Source organism: Falco punctatus (genome assembly GCF_963210335.1).
Source record: "Falco punctatus genome assembly, chromosome: 12".
NCBI classification, from domain to species: Eukaryota; Metazoa; Chordata; class Aves; order Falconiformes; family Falconidae; genus Falco; species Falco punctatus.
Window position 1 is genome coordinate 24122933 of NC_137592.1, and position 20494 is coordinate 24143426.

Here is a 20494-nt window from a genome sequence, read left to right on the forward strand (position 1 = left end):
CCGTTCATTTCCGTTCTGCTGTTTTTTGTGTGTTTTTTTTTTTTTTAGTTTTAGGGTTTTTTCTTCTATTTTGTCTCGTGACAATATAGTATTGTGTTTTTTAGTGAAGCAGCTTGACTGTGTGAAGAAACTACACATACTCTAAAACTAGTAAGAGAAGCTCAAGAGCTTTATTGCCTTTTCCCCTTCACAAGTATCTTGTAATATGCTCTCCTAGCAAATTTTAACTTTTGCATAGCAATTATTGCTGAAAAGTATCTTGGTTTTTTTCCTTCATTGCTTTTTATTACCCTCACACCTCCTGCTGTTTCACATCCTAATAAACCTCTGAAATCTGTGTAGAATCAGAACTATAAGGTCCAAAAGTATAGGAACAGGCCTCGTGAGAAATGGTAAGTACAGCTCTTTATTCTAATGGATGCCTACTTGGCATGTTGTAAGGTGCACATGAACTATAATGTTCCTCTGCACATTTCAGGACATTTGTTTAGGGAACACTATTTGTGCAGTTTTCATGACTGCCCTTGTAAGATTATCTTATTGCTCAGTCCTTTTTTAATTTTCCTAGAAAAAAAATCAACCCTACAGAATGGTAAGTAAATAGTAGTATGGTCAGTAAATAACAGCAGAGATTAATTTGTCCGCTTGCAATGTAATTCTTATATGAAACTTATCTTGAAGATGAAGAATTTTAATACCATTACTTTCACTAGTTTTAGATTAATTTTTTTCCCCTCTTTCTGTGATGGGAATGTTGCTGTAATGGAGTTTTTAAGCAGATGACAGAAATTGGGTTAGGGCCATTCTTGCTGCTGTGACATTTGCAGCATGCATCAAAATTGTTTTTAAACTGTTGTTCACTGTGTAAGACAAGTGTCTCTGAGCAGGCAGTATCTGCTAATGAAAATCAGTTATCATGCTAGTAACCAAAAACAGAGACTTGCTGCAGTTATCTGTTTATTTCTTTGCTACTCTTTTCTAGGAACTCTCTTGTCAGCAACATTCCTTACAAACACTGGATCAGCAGTGCAACCAGATAAGAAACAAACTGAATCAGGAACTACAGCAAGCCAAAAGTGACTTCAATGCTCTGCAGGCAGAATTTGACAAAGTAGGCTTTTTTATATTAAAATCTTCTACTAGAGCTGGTATTTATTTGTCTCAGAAGTACTGCCTTAATTTAATTATACATAAAGCAAAAAGCAATTAATGTGGGGGGATTTTCTTAATGTTTTGTATAGTTTGTATTAGCTGTTCTGTATTTACCCTTTTTCACTGAAATACTATGTATTTGAATGTAAGGCTTTTAGAAATTTGGGCTAGTCCACTTCCCACACGGAAGGAGATGTAAATGCAGAATAGTGCAGCTGAAATAGCTGCTCCTGTCTCAGAAAGATTTAAGGCTGATCACAAGAGACACCTTCTATAGAAAATGTGCAGAGGTGCAGCTTCATGATAGAGCTAAACTAACTGATCTATGGCTAGTTGCTCTTTGGAACAGCAATGCCATTTCATACACCCTGGCCATGCAGTCCTGGTCCCTCTTTTTTTAGCAGTGCTGCCCCTCATGTGACCTTGCAGAGAGCTGATACAGGAGCTAAAAGCAAAGAAAAAATTGTATGTAAATGAGCATATATGTACATGGGCACAAGTATTTGCTATCAGTTTAAGTCTCTGAACTGGTTCTCCACAGAATCAGATGAGTGTCAGGGCTTGTGTAGTGAGGAACATCAGTATGAAGGAGGACTTCCACAGCTTTGGCAGCAACTAGCTAATAGAACACATCTGTTGTCACAAAATCACAGTTTCAAGGTTAGAAAGCAGCACAAGCCTGAAGAATGGGTGACCAGGAAAGGGGAATATTTAAAAGCCTCAAAAAAACTCTGCTGAGCAGCTACAAAGCAGCAGAGCTGACTGGAAGGGCCAAAGTTTTTCAAAGTTAAATTGAGAAACCCCATTAGCAGGCAGGCTGCACTGAAACAGTATTTCTGACACAACAGCTTCTTGCAGGCTTGTTTTAGTGTAGAAGCATAGCCATGGGAATATATTCAATGAAAAGTTTTCAGTGGGGATTTCTTTTTTTGTATATGCTTACTGAATGAATTGATTTCATAGAGAGAAAAACAGGTGTCTTTCAGTTCTTTCTCAAAGAAAGCTAATTTATTAGCTAATGACCTAGAATAGACTTCTTCCCCCCTCTTTTTTGACCTGATAATGGCATTTTCTTCTTTTTTAATCTGGAGCAATATGACTAATTTGAAAGAGCTAAAACCTGGTCAGTTTCTATAAAATCTGTGTCAATGGAGCAGTAAGCGCAGTTATGATCCTAACTTTCTGATTCTCATATCTTAGCAAAAAGGCTATTACATTCCCGATCTTATTTGTATCGTACAGGTACCATTGTGGTGATGTAACTGCGATTTGGATGTATTAATCCAATTTCAGACAGTCTAAAAATACATGTATTTTAGAGACATACCATCTTTCTGGCTAGAGACAAAGGAGTGGAAAGGCAATAAGCAGCTATTTTCTAAACCAGTCAAGAAACCTTAGGCTTATGGTGGGATAAAATAATGTAGTTTTATTTTGTAGTAGAATGTTGGAGTTCAAGAATGGGAGTTTAAAAAAAAAAGTTATCTATGCCTATGAATACAGCATTGATTTTCAACCTTCTTACAGGTAATGGCAGTGAAACAACGCTTGGAACGTGATACCAGTGATCTCACTCAGAAGCTGCGTGAAGCAGAGCAGGCTGTATTAGTGGCTCGGGCAAAGGAAACTGATTTGACAAGAAGCTTTGAGGTATCGAATGCAGAGGAGTAGTTGACAGAATTGATAGCATAAATTGGCAATGTGTAAACACTAGTACTGTCGAGCACTTGCTCAAATAGTGGATTTTCCCATAAGCAATTGTTGAACACTTATGGATTATCTTAATGCTGTATCTTAGTTGTAACAAAATGAGGTCTTCAGTAATGTCACATAGGTTAATGCAATTCGTGGAATTGTTTGTGCAGTTAGGGTTCACTGCTGTAATGCTGCTGATAGGGTTCTAGTTCATGCTGGATTTATCTTTTATCAAAGATAGATTTTTGTTTCAAGAGATTCTTGCTTTTGGTCCTGAAATAAAAATGTATCAATGCTTGTCTGATTTTAAAAGTAAATTCTAGAATCATTGACTACTGCTTTGATGCACAGTGCCAAAATCAATGATTTTGTACGGTGCTGTATCCTCTTAAAAAAAAAAGCATTTTTCTTTGAAGAAACACAGTCCAACATATATACATTGCTGTAAAAACTTCTCCCACATGAAGATAAATTCAGAGAAGTCTTTGGATGCTGCCATACTAGCTCATATTCACACATGCAGAAAACTTTTCACTGTAATATCTCCTTTGTCTTCTCAGTTACTTTTTCGTTTTGCTTCGGTGGCAATTTTAGTGGCTACACTTGAAAATTGTTTCCACTGTGCTACTAGAGAGCTCTCAATGCAAATTTTATCCTTTATTTGGAGAAACAAGTAAAAAAGGAGCTCAATACCTCCGTAATCCATGTCACTTTTATTTAAACACTTGTTTTGCTTGTTGCCTGTTGTAATGAGAAGACATAAAAATAATGTGGCATTATTTTTATCAAAAATTTACCAGTCAAAATTCTATGAATAAATTTAAATTGAAATAGTGTTCTTTGTTCAGATCAGCACAAATGATGGTACAGCTTTTAATATATTGTGAAACTTTAGGTGCATTCATGCTGGTAGATTACAATGTCTGGGAACATTCCCAGCTGTTGGAATGTGACTGTTTATACTGTTAATTGTTAGAACAGCACTTTACGTGGCTTTGGCCCAGCTGACTAGCACTCTTCAATACTATTCCCAGACACAGTTTGGGAGTTCATATGAGCCTGGGACCATTCCCAGCAAGCAGTTTGGTTAGAGCCACCTGTTTTGGAAGACAGAAGACTAGTGGTACAGATATGGGCTGTTCTATGCCACTTGGCCTTGATGCCAGATAGTGGTCCTTGAAACCTATTTAGTAACTAACTGTAACTGGTGCCTTCCAGTGGTAAGCTAATCCAGATAACTTGTTCTTCCAATGTATCCCAGAGGAGGAAAGCCTCCATCAACCTACTGTGCATTTTTAATGTAATCATTCATATTTTTAGACAAAAAAATAAAATTGTTTTAATCAGATCTTGTGTGCTGGTGCCTCGTCTGGCTTTGAAATTATGGAGTGAGGTTAGATTTGATACAGTTTCTTGAGATCCCATTGCCAGAGAACATCTAATATGTAGAAATACTTTTTTTCTGCAAATTCTTGGGTGTGCTTTGTTTTATCTACCAGTGTTGTATGCATTTTACTAGGCTGTAACTGTAGGCAGATTATATTCTTCCTATTTGTTTGCCTTGGTCAGACAACTGAACAGCTGGTGACAGTCATATTGTATTAGAACATGACCAATAAATTTATAAAGAAGCTTAATCTGGGGGAGATTGTAATATCTGAAAAAATCAGTAACACTACAGTCCTCTGTCTTAAGATTCGCACATGAGGAGTGTGGTATATGTTAGAAGAACTTGGGGCATGGCCTGTCTTCCTCGCTCTCATTGATAAATATAATGCAAAATACTGCATCAAATTGTTTCAAAGTCTTGGAGGCTTTGTTGACAGTAGATTTTTTTTTTTAATAGCGAAAGAAAACAAAGAGTGAGATTGGCATTTCTTTTCCTTTATTAAAGAGAAATTGTTGTGGTCTTACACTAATGGTACAGCTACCCAGTGGAGAATATAGTTGTTTTCCACTGGTTAATCCACTGCTGTTTTTAGTCCTTACCTTATAATAAGACTAGTGTTCCAAAAATGTTGCAGAACAGATCCATGTGTAAGACATACAGGATACGCTTCGTCTGAGGACTACTGAGCTTTGCAATGGTGATATCTCAATAGCTTAGCAGTTCTGGCATCTTAGCGTATGGTCTACATTTTGATGATGCATGCAAGCCCACAACTATTCTTGGAAAAACTGGTCAGTCAGTCCCTAAACTGCTCATAATCCTGCCCTATAAGGGTTTCTCCAGAATAACAAGTACTACCTATGTATAGGTCCTGAAGTTTGCTTTAGCTTGGTTTTTGTTTTTTCAAGGGACACTTGCTGAGCGGCTAACTTGAGTAATACAGTGTGCAAGTCGAACTGAAAGCTAAATGGAAACCAAATGGATTCTTTGGCTTATAGCTTTAACCAGTCATTTACACTTTCCAATCTCAGATACTTAGTCCATTAAATTATGGATTCCTGGGTTTTGCTGAGTGGTACTTAATGGGAATGTTTGCACCATATCAAAATAATTGGACCTTTCAGCCATTTGAATGCCTTCAACTTGTTTGGTTTTTTTCCTGTAGATCACCCTAGATCTTCTCATGAACAGGCTTGTTTAGTTTGTGTTTGTATTTTGTCTGCATATGGTACTTTGAATGCAAGAAGTTTGGACACTTGTCCTTTGAAAAATTATTGTTAAGATTACTAGAAAACTTTCTTCGTTGAACTTATGTGATTGGATTTTTTTCTTTTTTTAAACAGTGGGTTGGGAAGGCTATGGAGTAGAAGGGAAAGTAACTGTTAGTGACAGTGACAATTTTAATCATGTTCTGAGGGTGATTTATTTATGTTGTTGCAAAAACAAGCCTGCTATGCCAGCAAGCTTTTAATTTTTTTCATCTAGACCTTTCCATTTCTTGAGCTTGGCTTTTGTGAATTGCTGCCCATCTGCTAGTAGTAAATGGATGAATAATTGATGGCCTGTTTCCAATTGGGCCATGCCAGTTCCATGCCATCTGTTGTCCAGCATCACAAGAGTTTGGAAAAAAAGGATTAGTTTCCTTAAAAGAACTTTTATTTTAGCTTCCTGTGTGCAACATAGTTACATAGTTTTGTTTGTGTTTTGGTTTGTGTTTGTGTGTGTTTGTTTTTTTTAAATTCAGTGTATTTGGAAGAAAATACTTCTAATGGCAAAACAACCATCTAAAACAGTAAGCACTTCTAAATGAAATTGACCAGTATTGCCATGATGATGATGATCAGTGTAATGAGAACTTGTCTCTGCATGAGATGATAGGGGAAATCTGATCTATACATTTCTTGTTATTTTTGATGGCATTGCAGGGATTTGCTTCCTTTGTTGCTTTGGGAAAGTAGCCTGACTTCACCAGCTCAGACTTTTGTAGGGTATGTTCTGTCCTGTCCCAATCTGTTTGGGGCAGGTTGTGTGGAGCTGTTTGCTCTATGCAAACAAGGGGCATGCTAACAAGGTTAACTGGCAGCATCTCTCAGATGCTGTCAGCTAGTTAAGAACAGTTCAGATTATGTTCCCAAGCGGTGCTTAGGGCCCCAGCCATAGCTGCCCAAAGACTTAATAGAACCTAATGGAATATCTTTCTTTTGATTTAAATAAAATGAATTATTTCATCTTCTTGGCAATTCATATGAAATATGGTCTTACTTGGCTTTGTTTTAGGAAGTGAAACGGGAGAAAAATCTTCTTGACTGTCAACTTGAAAAAAAATGCAAAGAGTTCCACCAACTTGAGGAAGAACTAAATACGATCAAGCAGTCTTTAAAGCAGAGCCAGAATTTTGCAGAAGAGGTGAAAAGTAAGTTATGTATTTAAATTTGCGGACCTCCTGTTGCATGTTTAGTGATGTAAGTTTCCTGCAATCTTGTAAGTTTCATTGTGAATTAAGTAAAAAGGTTTCCACTGTGCTTTTATCCAACATTGAGTTTGTCCTAAATGGAAATTAATTTTTATCTATGGCCATATACGGTTCCTGAAGATACACAATTTTAAAATTAATCAAACTGTACTGAACTTATCAGCAAACTGAATTTCGTAGCAGTATTTTTAAACTTTTAAAAAAATTATTTAAGCCAGAAAACTTCTGGTTTGTATTTTCACGTGTTTCACAAAGTTTAAAAAAAAGAAAAAAAAAAAGGTAGGAAAATGTTATGTAACCACAGCTGAGTCTTACTTTCAGTGTTTGTTTCTAATTGAGAACACAGTTTTTCAGGAATTGAGTTGAAATAATCCTTGCAGTTCTGCTGGATCTGACTAAAAAAAGAGGATAGATTCCCCCTTGTCTCTCTGCATCCCCCTTGTTTCTGTGCATCCATCAAACTTCATGTAAGATTTCAAAATGAAGCTTTTGAATTTGATTCTGCTCACCTTAAAATGATGACCAAACTTTTCATTGCCTTTCAACTGATGATTCTGTATTTGATCATACAGAAAAGTAGCAGCCTTGACCAGCCAGCTAGTGGAATGTAACGCTTTTCCCCCTGCCTGCCCCGTACTTATCCTTTGTGATTCTTAGTCTGTTCCTATCAAGGCAAGGAAACAATTACAACAATTATAGAAAATGACTAAATATAGACTTAGATAGTCTTTGGCAGAAATGGAGTATGAGTGACCCATGAGAAGGTCTCCTACTGGAATGACACCTGTCCTGTTTAAAAAAAAAAAAAAAAAAAAAAAAAACAAACAACACAACAACCAAACAGAACCCCCCCACACTTTTATATAAAAATTTGGTGGAAGTGAGACATGGAAGCAACAGGTAGTTACACCTGACAAGTAAGGACCGACCAGCTTGGAGTACAGACTTGTATGAAACTTCAGAGTGGAAAGTTCACAAGGTCTATGAGTACCTAGTGTCTGATAGCCTAAGGTGATCTAAACAATCCTTTATCCAGTGTTATAACTTGAGAGTAATGCTTTGGACATGAAAATAATAGAAATAAACAGTAATATTTCATTTAGACAGTTAGCAGTAGATTTACCAGTATTGACTGGCAAAAATTTGATGTTGCTTTCTTTTATAGATAAGAATACTGCTCAGGAAGCAGAGCTGAACTTACTGGAAGAAAAATTGAAAGAGCAAGAGAGCTGTTTTTTGATGGAGAAGCTGAAAACTGCTTTAGCTGACATGGAAAAGCAACAAGATTCTACCAGAGACCTGCTCAAGGAAAAAGATAATTATATTAAAGAACAAAACTGTAAAATAAGTAAAATGGAGGAAGAATCAGAAGCTTTGCAGAGGCTGCTTGGATTCAAGCAAACAGAATGTGAAGAATTGCAAAAAGAGGCTGCTGCTTTTTCTCAGTGGAAAAATGAACATGATCATCTTATAAATAAATTTAAGTCTGAAAAGGAAGGTATGCTGGCTCATATTAAGGACCTGGAGAGTTCCCTTCAAAGTCAGCAAATCAGAAATCATGAGCATACTGAGAAACTCAGAATGATGGAAACTGAAAGTGACAGGAAAAGCACAGAGATCAGAGAACTTAAAGACATGCTGGAATGTAAAAGTGCAGAATTAGAAGAACAAAAAAAGGCTTTTGATGAACTTCAGCAGAAAGCGGAATGTTCTGATAAAAAGTACTGTAAAGAGATAGAAAATATGTCCTGTAAAATATTCCAGCTTACCAACCAAGTTGGTGAATTAGAAGAAATGTTACAGGTAGCAGCAAGTGAAGGACTGCAAAGGGAGCAATGTTACCATGACCTGCTTGGTGAACATGAAAAAATCTGTTGTCTTGTAAAAGCAAAAGATACTTCAGAAGTGACAGAAGATGGAGAAGTTAATTTACAAAATGGTCAGGATAAAACTGTTTTAGATAATATGCAACTTGCAGCAAATAACTCGATTGCTGAGGATCATGGATGCTCAAGAGCTCTTCCAGAAGTAGGGGAAACTAAGGATCTCGCCATTTTACAAGATCAGATCTCTTCTCTTGAGATTTCCTTGTTGGCTCAAAAGCAGCAGAATTCAAATCAGCAGCAGCAGTATGAAGACTTGCTGCAAATAAAGGGTGAAACAGAAGAAAGATTATTTAACATAGAACAGATGCATGAAAACTTCGTGGCAGAAACTAAACAGCATATTAGTAACTTGCAAGCAGATATTTCAGCACGTCAGAAATTAGTTGAAAAAACTTCAGCTATTTGTGAGGAAAAGGACATGCAACTGCAAACTCTGAATGAACGATTAGAAAACCAACAAGCTGAGCTTCAGGATTTAAAGATCAATAATAAATTGCTTGAGGATTCAGTAAGAGAGCTGAAGCTCATGTCTGGAACATGGGATTCAGAGAAGGAGGACATGTCTTCAATGATTTGCTCATATAGCAAAAAAATTGAGGAACTTACTGAAGAAAATGCAGCCCTTAAGGATTTAAGCAGAGCTTTAGAGCAAGAACAAATAACTTTACTGGAAGCAAATAAAAGTATTTCTGATAGTTTAAAGGAAAGAGAAGAAATCATTTCTGAAATGTCTGAAAGACACAAGGAGGAAAGACAATGTCTTGAATCAAAAACTGAAGAAATCAAAACAGAGCTTAAAGTTTTGCAAGCAAAATATAAATCAGTGGAAGAAGAAAACGCAAATGTGATAAGCATTCTGAGAGAGCAGACAACTGAGGAAAAGAAAGCAAAATTAGAAGAAGAGAAGCAGGTGTTTAGTGAGAACAAAGATATCTTATGTAAGCTAATAGCCTCAGAAGAAATAAAAAAAGATTTGGTTCAAGAACTTCAGCAACTGCAGTCAGAATTTTCCAGTATCCAACATGTGCCCTCTATGGAGCTTGACTGCTTAAGACAGGAAATGTTAAATGTCAGGGTGACACAAAATACAATGCAAGAGAAATGTGGAATTGTATTCCATGACAAGGAGCAGTTGGGGAAGGAGCTAGAAACAAAAAGTGAAGCTCTAATGTGTGATGTTAGTTGTGAACAGAGAATCCATTCAGAAGAGCTGAGGAAGTCGATGGAAGAAAAAGATGCTGAGCTGAATAAATACAAAGTTAAACTTGAGCTTCTTCAAATGGATTTTGAGGATAGAGAGCTCTCTCTAGAGAACTACAAGTTAGAAGTGATGCAACTGGAGACTGCTTTGAAAGGTGTGGAAGCAGAACTTGAGAAAAGTGTGAGAGAGAAAGAAAGACTGCAGCAAGAACTGCTGTCTGTTAAAGAATTGAAAACTTCAGATTCTCTCCTTACAGCATTAGATGAAGATGGCCACTCACTGGAGTATAATTATGACAATGTTTCCCCAAATTGTGGCAAAAGAAGAATGGATGAAAGTTATTCAGCAGTCTTGCTGGCATCATCCTTGCAGGTAGTGACAAACAATCTGAGCAAGCTCGAGAAAATGTGTGAGGCATTGCAGAGTGAGAACATTGCAGTAGCCTCTGGATTTAAAGACTCAAAACCCAATGGCATCACAGGTGTTAATAAAGTGACAGAGAAAGAGAACATAATGAATGCAGATAAAAATTTGCAAGTGGGTAAATCTATTTTTCCTGACGAACTTATGGATGAAAGTGATAACAGCGATTTGAGAATGTATTTTGATAATGAGGAAATGTCCTTCAGACTTAAAGAATGCAGTACTGAACCCAGTTCTGACTATGAAGATTTAAAATTGTCCAGCAAAGAAGTTAAACTACACTTTGCTGAAGTAAGAGAGAAGCTTTCGTCTTTCCAGGATGACTACATGAAGTTATATGAACAGCACTGCAGTATGAGCTCAAAGATATCTGAGCTACGGTCTTGTATTGAAATACTGAAGGCAGAAAATTCTGCGTTGTCAACGAGTCTGAGCAATGCTCATCTAGATTCTCTGAAAGTGCTGCTATCTTCTAGCCAAAATGACACACTGTCCCAATTAGATGAAACTAAGTCCACAATTTCTTCTTCAGATCTTTTTGAAAGCCTCTGTCTTATGAATGTGAGTGAGGTGCTTGATTCTTATAACAGTGGTACGTGCAAACGGACAGAGGAAACGAATTGGCTGAACAATTCTGCAGAAATAATTCCAGAAGGTGCAACAAAAGTTTTGGTTGAAAATTGTCATAATGATCACAAACTGGACTCTGTTAGAGAGCCCAGGAGTGTTATTCCTAGAAAATCTAACAAAGAGAGAACACCTGAAGAACTTCAGCTGCTGTGTCAGACATATGAGAAGGCCATCAAGGTGCTGGAAGACCAATTTCACATTCAAGAGAATATGAAAAATGAGGAAATAGAAGAGCTGAAACGAATTATACTTTCTGAAAGAAAAGAAATAGATAATCTCAAACAGCAAAATCTATTTGACAAGGAAGAATGGCAGCAGAAATTGAATAATGTGACTGTGGAGATGGAGTGCAAACTGGCAGCAGAAAAAAAACAAACTGAGAATCTGTCTTTAGAGCTGGAAGCAGCAAGACTCCAACTACAAGTCCTTGATTTAAGTTCTCATTCACTGCTCTGCACAGACACTGAAAATGTAAGTAATTGCTGCTATGCAAATCAGTTTTATGTCAACCCTTTCATTTATGGTAAGCCAAATTTAAATTTTGAAATTAGATATGTTTAAAATTGTGTCCCACAGAAATGGTACTGTTCTTTAGAGAAAGTAGGAAAATAATTTGTACCTTGTTCTGGTTTATGTATCGCAGGGATCGTGAGAAATAACAAATGATGACAAACCCAACAACTTTAGTCTATTAAAGTTGTGTAATACTTTGCACTACTTTCCTGTTTTTTCCTTCTGTTAGGGTGGATCCTGCTTTGTTAGTGGGTGTGCATGCACTGCGGTATCTGCAAGCTTAGATCTCTGATTGAATGCAGTTGGTTAAAGATGCACATGCTTCCCTTGTCCCTTCACGGGACAAGCAAACTGGGACTGCTTCCACACCTCTTAATTCCTTCCAGTATCATCATCATCAGAACAGAATGAGCTGATAGGTTGAAATGAAAATTAGCTGCTCTGCTGAATTCCTTCAAAATATCTAAGGGAATAAGAAATTTGGGAGTCAGCTCTGTCTTTTTTTTTTTTTTTTTTTTTTTTTGTCAGTGCTGTAGGTGGCCTGCAACTGGTAATCTAGATTTTACTGCTCCTTATAAGGAGTGGCAGAATCAAAACTTGACTCAGAATGGAGAAAAACCAGTTTAATTCTTGCATACAGTGTATTAGACTAACTTCCCTTAAATAAATATAACAGGTGCATTTTCTACTTCTGACAGTTCCAGTTCTGACCATTAAGTCCTGTGCAAGTGGCCTCTAGTGCCCAGTCAACGGAGACTCAGAAATTAAGGTTTAACACTGCCTTCTCAGTCAGAGCATGTTGAAGCCTTAGATTTTGGGCAACTGTGCAACACTGAGTAACTGGTCCTTGCAGAGAAGAAAATATTACTAGTATGTATTGCTTGCAATTCACATAAAGCATTCACACTGATACATAGAGACTGAAGAAAGAAGTACTGTTCCTTACCATGGATAGCTGGAGCTTTTGTAAGATGAAGTGCTCAGTGCAGATCATTCAGGTGCTGCCTTCGGACCCAGTTCTTTTTTGGAGTCCTCAGGTTTTGAAGTTACTCATTTTTATTGTTTTGAATGAGAGCATCAGGTGGTGCCAAATGTAAGCCTGCCTCTGACAGAGTGGTGATTTGGAAAAGGGATTGTTTGGAGATTTGAACTTGTGTCCCTTGAAGATTCTCTGATGTCTAATAGAAGATGTGCAGTAAACCTTTCCCCTACTAGTGATACTAATAATTTTTCACTTTGTCATGTATACACCTATTTTCCCACAATACGGAGGTGATAACTTTGCACTTAATCTTTCAGTAAATGTGGCTGAAATTTCACTTAGTATCTAGAAAACCTTTTGGCCCAAGATGCATGTGTCTATAAATAAATGTAAATCCTTTCCATGAGAAGGCAGATTCTGAAGTAGAGAATGATGCTATCTATTTATTTCACGTAAGAGGAGGAGCTTTACTAGTTTAAGAAAACTTTTTAAACTCGCCTTGTTTTTTTCTTATATACTTCTTATTTTCCTTTTTTTAACGGATTGATTCTTAACCCTTGCAGAACACTCAACAAGAAAGCGATATTCCTTATCAATTGGAAATGCCCATTGAAAACTCAGCACTAAAAAGCAATAAACCGAAACTAATCCCCATTGAGAAAAAAGCTGTAGGAGATACCTCTGTGTGTGAAAATGTAACTGAGACTGCTGAAGCAAGATTAACGGAAGGTTATACTGAGATTTCTGGAGAACATGAGTGTAAAAATATGCCAGGAAAAATAGCCAGCCCTTCAGACCATGCCAGTGCATTGCCATTTTCCAATGGTAGTATGCTTTTGAGTGCAGGGGATTTCTTTGAAAATCAAATAATGACTGAAGCTGTGCAGGAGGCAGCAAAACAACAGACTGCTGAAAATATGAAGCTGATCTATGAGGCAGAAGAAAGCGATAAACATGTGGATTTACTAATGAAAACTGAGCAATTAAACTCAGAGCTGAATTTTCAGAACCCACAATTAACTCTGAAGAGCCCAGATTTTGCAGAACTGGAGGAGGCTACTGTAGCTGTTGAGGAAGAAAACTGTGACATAAAGGAAAAGCTGGAATCTGTCTCTGTCAATAAGCAGCAATTATCTCCTAGAGCAGTCTCATTAGAAAACGAATCGGAGAATGTAATGTCTGAGCTGGAGATACATAAAGTTAGGTTGTCTAATGCAGATGACACACTGAATGATGTAGAACTGACTGAGAGAAATTGTCATAAACAATTTCTTGCAGCTGAAAATGAACAGAGGAGTCCAAAATCTGAGCAAGTTAATACTGAGAACCATGCCTTGTTCATACAGCATGATATTGAGGTGCTTCAGGCAAAATGTCAGCATTTAGAAAGGGAGAGGGAAATCAACCTGAAAACTATTTCTGGCTTTCAAGAGCACCTTGTTTCAGTCACAGCTGAGAAAAACCATATTGGCCAAGAACTGAGTATGTTGTCTGAAAATAAAAAAGAACTGGATCAGAAGTATCAGAAGCTACAAGAGAAATTAAAAGAGCTAGAGTCAGCTAAGGTAGATTCTACTGAATTCATTAACAGGTTAGAGGGTGAAGTGAGGACACAAAGAAATCTGCTGGAAACTGCAAAATCTGCTGTAAATCAATTATCAAATGAAAAAGATGATCTTCTGCAGAAGCTGCAAAGTGTGGAAAATGATGCTGTGTCTCTCGCTTTAGAAAAAGGAAAACTCCAAAATGAAGCAGCAGACTTGAAGAAGGAGAAAGAGCTGATTTTAAGAGAGCTGGAAATGATGCAAAGTAAATTAAGTTCATCAGAAATGGAAAATTCAAAGCTTTCCAGATCTTTGGAAGGCTTGTTAACAGAAAAAAGTGAACTTGCTGCTAGACTCAACTCAGCACAGAAAGAAGTAGACCAATTGCGACATGGAATTGAGAAGCTGAAAGTAAAAATTGAATCCGATGAGAAGAAAAAACACCACACTGCTGAAAAGCTGAAAGAGAGCGAACGGAAAGCTGACTTTCTTCAGGATAAAATAGAGAGGTTTGAAAGAGAACTGGAGATGTCAGAGAAAAATCTAGAAGATGTAATTATTCAGTTGGAGACTGCTAAAGCAGAGGCAGAAACATTAAAATTGGAGGTGGAAGAGATGACTGAAAAGCTGAAGTGTTTCAACTTACAAATTGATGTTCTCACGTCAGAAAAAGAGAGTTTGGCTAAAGATTTAAAAGAAAAGCAAGAAAGAATCCTTGAGCTAGAGTCTTTGAAACTGACTACAGCAAAACTGTTAGAAGAAAAGGAGGAAGAAAAGATGCAAATCAAGGATGAGTTTGAAAATAGTGTGGTGCTGCTGAAATCTAAGCTCAAAGATATAAGTGAGAAATTAGCGTTTTCTTGCAAGGAGGAAGCAGATGCTAGAACAAAAGAGAAAGTCTTGATTAATCAAGTAGCTTGTCTTGAGCAAGATAAAACAATACTGTTACAGGAATGTCGGGAAATAAAAAATGAAAATATCAAATTGGATCAAACAAGGGAAGTACTTCTTCAAGAACTGATGGATTGTAAACAAAAACTCAATGAAAAGGTGCAGGAAAATGGTGCTCTTCAAAAGCAGGTGAAAGAAACAGAGGAGCTGTCTTTACAGCTGGCACGCATGCACCATGAGCATGAATGCTGGCAGCAGGAAAGAAAAAGGCTGCAGAATTTGACTGCTGAGCTGAAGCTGAAGGAGCAACACCTTCCTGATAATGAAACCTTTCCAGATATCCTGAATGTTCTAAAAGCGTCTTATAAGGACCTTGAGAAGGAGTTGGAATCTACACTTTCTGAAAATAGCACTTTATGTAAAAAGGTAATACTATTTCCATCAGGGTACAGTTCCCTTTTTAGGAGTGAGGATAAAATGTCCTCTGCGCTTATCACTTCCTTAATAAATGATATCTTAAAATAACTTTAACCTTAGACTTTTACAGTAAGCATTCTATTTATAAAATCATGTTTTCCATGCAATCCTGAGTTTGAAGTTACAGAGCTGGAAAGCACAACCTTGTTTTGTGTAGGATGAATGGAAAGGTTGCTTGAAAGTAGGCATAGAAGTTTAAGTAATCAAATAGTGCAGGGCAGTTTCCTCTTTCCTGTAGAAGAAAGAGGAAGGACAAATTAGTATTGGGTGAGTGAGTTTTTATATTGAGAATAAGTATGTTGGGAGCTCAGAAGAAAGTGAAACAATTGGACACTTGCCATGTAAAAACAGCATCAGCCTGTTGTGACTCTTGCTTGGAGTTAGACTAGATACGGGAATAAAATAACCCATCGTAAAACCAGGTTTTTTGCATGCAAGAATAGTCTTTGGAGGTCATGACATATGTATTAAAAATAATTCTGGAAAATTTAATTTCAGGTAAACGAACTGACTGAAAGTTGTACTGAGCTGCAAGTCAAGCTAAGTGATACTGAACGGAAGATTTCCAAATTACAGGAAGAATCTACTACAGAAAGAAACAAGCTTGCTGAAGAAATACAACTTATTCAAGAACGTTCAGAAAAGAGCAAAGTTAGTTACTCTATGTGTAGTATTTCAAGGCCAGATGCTCAAATATAGTAAACATGTGGAGGCTGCTCAAGGGAGCTGTACTAGAGTACATTATTGGAGGTTTTTGCTTCCAAATTTCTGAAAATGTCATGTTCTCTTCAGAGATAGAATATTTAGTTAATAATTTTTTCCCCTCTCTTCCTTCTATCAAAACTATGTTTTCTTGGCATAAAGGCCCCTGGTGGGCGTCTAGAAATCTTTCAGTACCAAGAAATTCTCTCTACTGCAGGCATTCAATCATCAGGCTGAGGATGTTAGATAAAAAATGTAGCATTTCTCAAGTTTATTTTAAAACTAAACTACTTTCAGTGTTTCAGTAGTGTTGAAGTTCTTTCTGGACGAAGTCAAGGAAGAAACAGTTTTAAAGTCTTTATATTTAATATGTTTGTATTTAGTTCTTAGAGGCTGCTTTAACTGTCTAGATGACTGTGGGTCTGATTTGTGAGCAATATTATGTGTTTAAACCAGCTGAAGTGGTCTTCTGACCTACTCATTTTTTACAAAATTTTATAACCAGGGTCTTGTTTCTGTTGTGGTGTTGAGGATTTTTAGTGGGAAAAGAGATTTCTGCAGCTCTCAGAAATCCTGTATGGAAATACAGGCCAGCTGTTCAAACCGTACAGTTATGAAAGTGGATCAAAATGAAAGTGCTTAGAAAGTTTTGCCATCTTAAAGAGGGTGTGGAAAGCAACCCTTAACCTGTCAAGTCACTCTCAGAGGGAACAATGTTTGGAGGGGTTGAGCTTTGATTTTGGCAGTGCTGGTGGGTATAAGTGTTGGCAAACTTGCACTCAGCATACCCCTCAGATCATAATGCTTTTTGGTTGGGTTTTTTTTTTTTAGAAGACCCTCCATTGTCTTCTGTCCTGCCTCTTGTGTTCAGATGTTCCATTTTGTGATTATGGTGTCTTTAGCCACTGTTAAATACTTCTTATTTACCAAGTTCTTGGAAATTCAAAGACGTTTCAGATGTAAAGTCAAATAGTTTAATGGGTCAATTGTTTCTCCATTGAGAAAATTCTAAATACCAAAGAATGTGCTATTACTCTTTACAGATTCAGCTGCATCTAACTATGTCAGAAAAAAATGAACTGACCAAGAGTTTGGAAATGGTCCAGAAAGAACTACAAGAAAAAGAAAGTGAACTGAAAAGAGAAATATCAGAATACAAAGACAGACTACTTCAAGCAGAGAAAGACCACCGGGATGCTCTGACAGAAGCAAACCAAAAGGTAAACTAGAAAATGGGAAAAATGATGCTGGAAGTTTTTGATTAAATTCTACGTATCTTAAAAGATTTTGCTGATTATATTGCAAGAGAAATTGGTTTTGCTAACAATATTTCCAAACTCTCTATATATTTACCTTGGAACTCGGTAAGTGTTACTTTTTTTTTTCTGCATAGCAAGCAGTGAAAGGTAAATTTGCCTCTGAACTCGGTAAGTGTTGTATCATTTATCTGGGACCATACATTTGAAAAAGGGAAAACAACAGCATGTTTTAGTTCAGTAAATGGTTCATTTGTTAGGAATGAGGAAGAAAGATTAACCACTTCAGGATATAAGGACAAATTTGTTGGAAATGCATTTGTCAGCCATGCTGTATACAAGGGGCCATTGTCTTTTCTGCAGAAATATTTGTCAGTGAATATGTACTTGAGGGCAGTAGGACACAGGCAAACAATTTACTGTAATTATTTCTTAATAACTTATATTCTTGTGAATAAAAAGTAAATTTAAGAGCAAGTTATAGTAAAATATAAGGGCATTCTAATTCTTCCTCTCTTCTTAGAGGCATAATTCTGGTATTCAAAATGTACACTTGAGACAAATTGCTCTTTCAGTCTTAGACTCCTCAAAATATACCAAGCAAATTTGCTGTATAATTCCTGTGGGCTGTGATATGCTCTTAAATGCATCTTTAAAATACAAGTCAATATCCTCTTTAGTATCATAGTAATTAGGCACATTTTTTTTCTCTAGAATGAAATAGCAATTGAGGTCTGTCAAGAAAAGATGAATTCACTGGAGCACTTTATCAGCTCACAAAAAATGGAAATTGAGCATTTGAAGTCAAATAAAGAAGAACTAAATAATTCCCTTAAAGAGGCTAATCAAACCTTAGGAGAACTCCTAAAAACTAAGGTAAGTAAAACATATTTAAGCATTGCCAATTATATGGGACCCAAGGCACTGTGTCATAAAATAAATGTAGCATTGGGAATCAGTGCTTCAGAGGTTTGGCTTGACTTTGATACAGTCTTTGTTTCACTAATGAGTGAGTATATAGAGCATGGAGGAAACATTGTTACTGTTGAGATCTACCTTAGAAAAATCCTGCTAGGTATGCCAGGACTGAGATCACCTAGAGTTGGTTTACGTGATACTAAACACAGCTGTCTATTGTCTACACTGAATGTTGCAACTGGGTTACCATGTAGTTAGAATACACTCAAAAGAGACTTTGCAGTGCCCTTGTTTTCTGTTTGTGAATTACTTTGATGATAAAAAATACCATGTTTTGTCTTAAGCATTAGGCTTGAATGCGCTGCTTGTGGTTCTTGAGAGTATCAATTTCACTTTATATTGAATTCTCATTACAATTATGACAGAACTGTTCTTAGTGGTAATTGAATACGAGCTCCACATACTGTGAACAACTGATAGCTGGGAACAGTTCTAAATGTGCTTGGTTTGCTTTCTAGTAGCACAAGTGAAGTTTAACTGTCATATAGCTGAATTTCTGTATTAATTTCCCTTGAATTTTTCTCATCTACTTTTTTTGGGGGGGGGTTCTTTGTTGGTTTTATTTTGGTTGGTGGTTTTTTTTTTTTGTTCAACTTCTGTCTGTTATTGATTACTGGCTCCAACTCTGTACTCTCACTTCAGGAGTGAATATCTCTGAGTGCACTCTTGAAGGAACACAGTCAATTCATTAACTTGCAAGTAAACACTGAATTGCAATATGTTCATCTTGGTCAACAGTTCTTTATTCCAAAGGGCCTCCCACTCTGGTGTTAATTTGTTTAATACCAGTAGTCCAATGATATGGTACTATAGGATATGTGCTAGTGACAGAAAATAGTACCCATGATATGTGTAAATGTAGTGTACAAGGCTTCCAGCTGTGCTCCCTGCATGGTATTTGCACACAGGTTGATGGTACCAGACCAGAAGAGCAGGCAGCCCAGGAGAGTGGAAGTACATAGAAAGGTATGATCTGCTGCTGCTCAAAGTAGCATTTTTGAGCTGGAATTTAGAGTGCAAAGCAGACCTGTGTTATCTTGCCTCTGTGCTAATAAGATGCGTTAGGGTTGAAAAGAAGAATAAAGGAGACTTAGATGACCTAGACTGGGGGAGAGCGCTTTAAAATTTAGAGTATTGGTTTGAAATCTGTTACCTGAAAAGCAGCACTTTCTTATGCCATGTCAGTGAAGTGCTAACAGGTGGAAAAAAAGGACAACTGCTGTGGAGTTCATACAGCTTTCTCATAGGTAGGATGCCAGACTTGACATCAGTAATCAGATATACTAACAAATTATGAATGTTTAGAAGACAGTAAATCTTCCTTATTGGTGTTTAAATTCTTGTTTTCTGCTGAGTTAATTGCCTGTATGTACCTATCTAGCAAGAGGACTTTCATGTTTCCTGCAGTAAAGGACCTGCAATAATGAGATTGTACAGAATCAAGTATACATTGCAACCGTTCTCTACAGCTAAAATAGCGTAACAGTTAAGCTTCTATTTGACACTGTAATGTTTAAGTGGAAGAACTATGTTTCTGGTGCAATAACTACATTTCTTATTTTGTAGGCTGATAATATTAACATCATAGTTCAACTGAAGAAAGAAAATGAATTTGCCCACAGTAAAGTGCAGCTGTGGATGAAATCCTCTAAGCAGATGGAACAGGAAAAGGAAATGTTGCAGAAACAACTAGCTGAACGTGATGAACTATTAAAGAAGAAAAATCTAACTATGTCTGAGCATAAGAAGGAAGGTAACTGGATCTAGATTCAATCTTAATGCTTTCTTAGCAGTGTATTTGTTTGTAAAACTATTTTTCCCCAAAATTTCCATTCGCATATGCAGCTCTAAGACAGAATAGCTGAGTATAAAAAAGTACAACTGCAAATGTGTCAAATGTTTTCAAAATCTAGTTAATCCTCTTTTTCTTGAAGTATCAGAGGCAACTGGATTATGAATTTATATCTTAAATATTACAATTTTGTGGTTAAAGTGTCTCAAGGGAGAAGGGGAGTGTTTTTATTAGTAACTAAAATTTGTGTACAAGTTCTTTTCTCATTTTCCAGCAAGCCTTCTCCTCTGATTATGCTTCATACTTTATATTTTGGCTCACTCCATGAGATGCACTGTATTGTAAATGATACTTCAAGTAAGTTAGGGATACAAACTTGAGTGTTCGGAAGTTACAAAATGACAGGAAAAATGTTTGCCCATGCACTGGGCAATGATTTTTTTTCAAATTTTGCATGTTTTAGCAAATATGTTATTATGTCTAACACATTACAGATTTTGTTATAAATA

At 36.7% G+C, this 20494-nt stretch overlaps 1 protein-coding gene across 6 annotated transcripts in view; it reads left to right on the forward strand.

Annotated features, from left to right (window-relative positions):
- The window catches only part of CENPF (centromere protein F), a 42771-nt gene that overhangs the window by 16590 nt on the left and 5687 nt on the right, over positions 1-20494 (forward strand). For 5 of the 6 annotated variants that reach the window (XM_080408431.1, XM_080408429.1, XM_080408428.1 and 2 more), the window contains 9 exons: positions 983-1111; positions 2680-2802; positions 6515-6650; positions 7876-11321; positions 12909-15206; positions 15756-15908; positions 17003-17179; positions 17930-18091; positions 19760-19946. In XM_080408431.1, coding sequence (XP_080264557.1) covers positions 983-1111; positions 2680-2802; positions 6515-6650; positions 7876-11321; positions 12909-15206; positions 15756-15908; positions 17003-17179; positions 17930-18091; positions 19760-19946 — 6811 coding nt within the window. The remainder of the gene's footprint in view (positions 1-982; positions 1112-2679; positions 2803-6514; positions 6651-7875; positions 11322-12908; positions 15207-15755; positions 15909-17002; positions 17180-17929; positions 18092-19759; positions 19947-20494) is intronic. The other variant, XM_080408430.1, reaches the window with a different exon arrangement.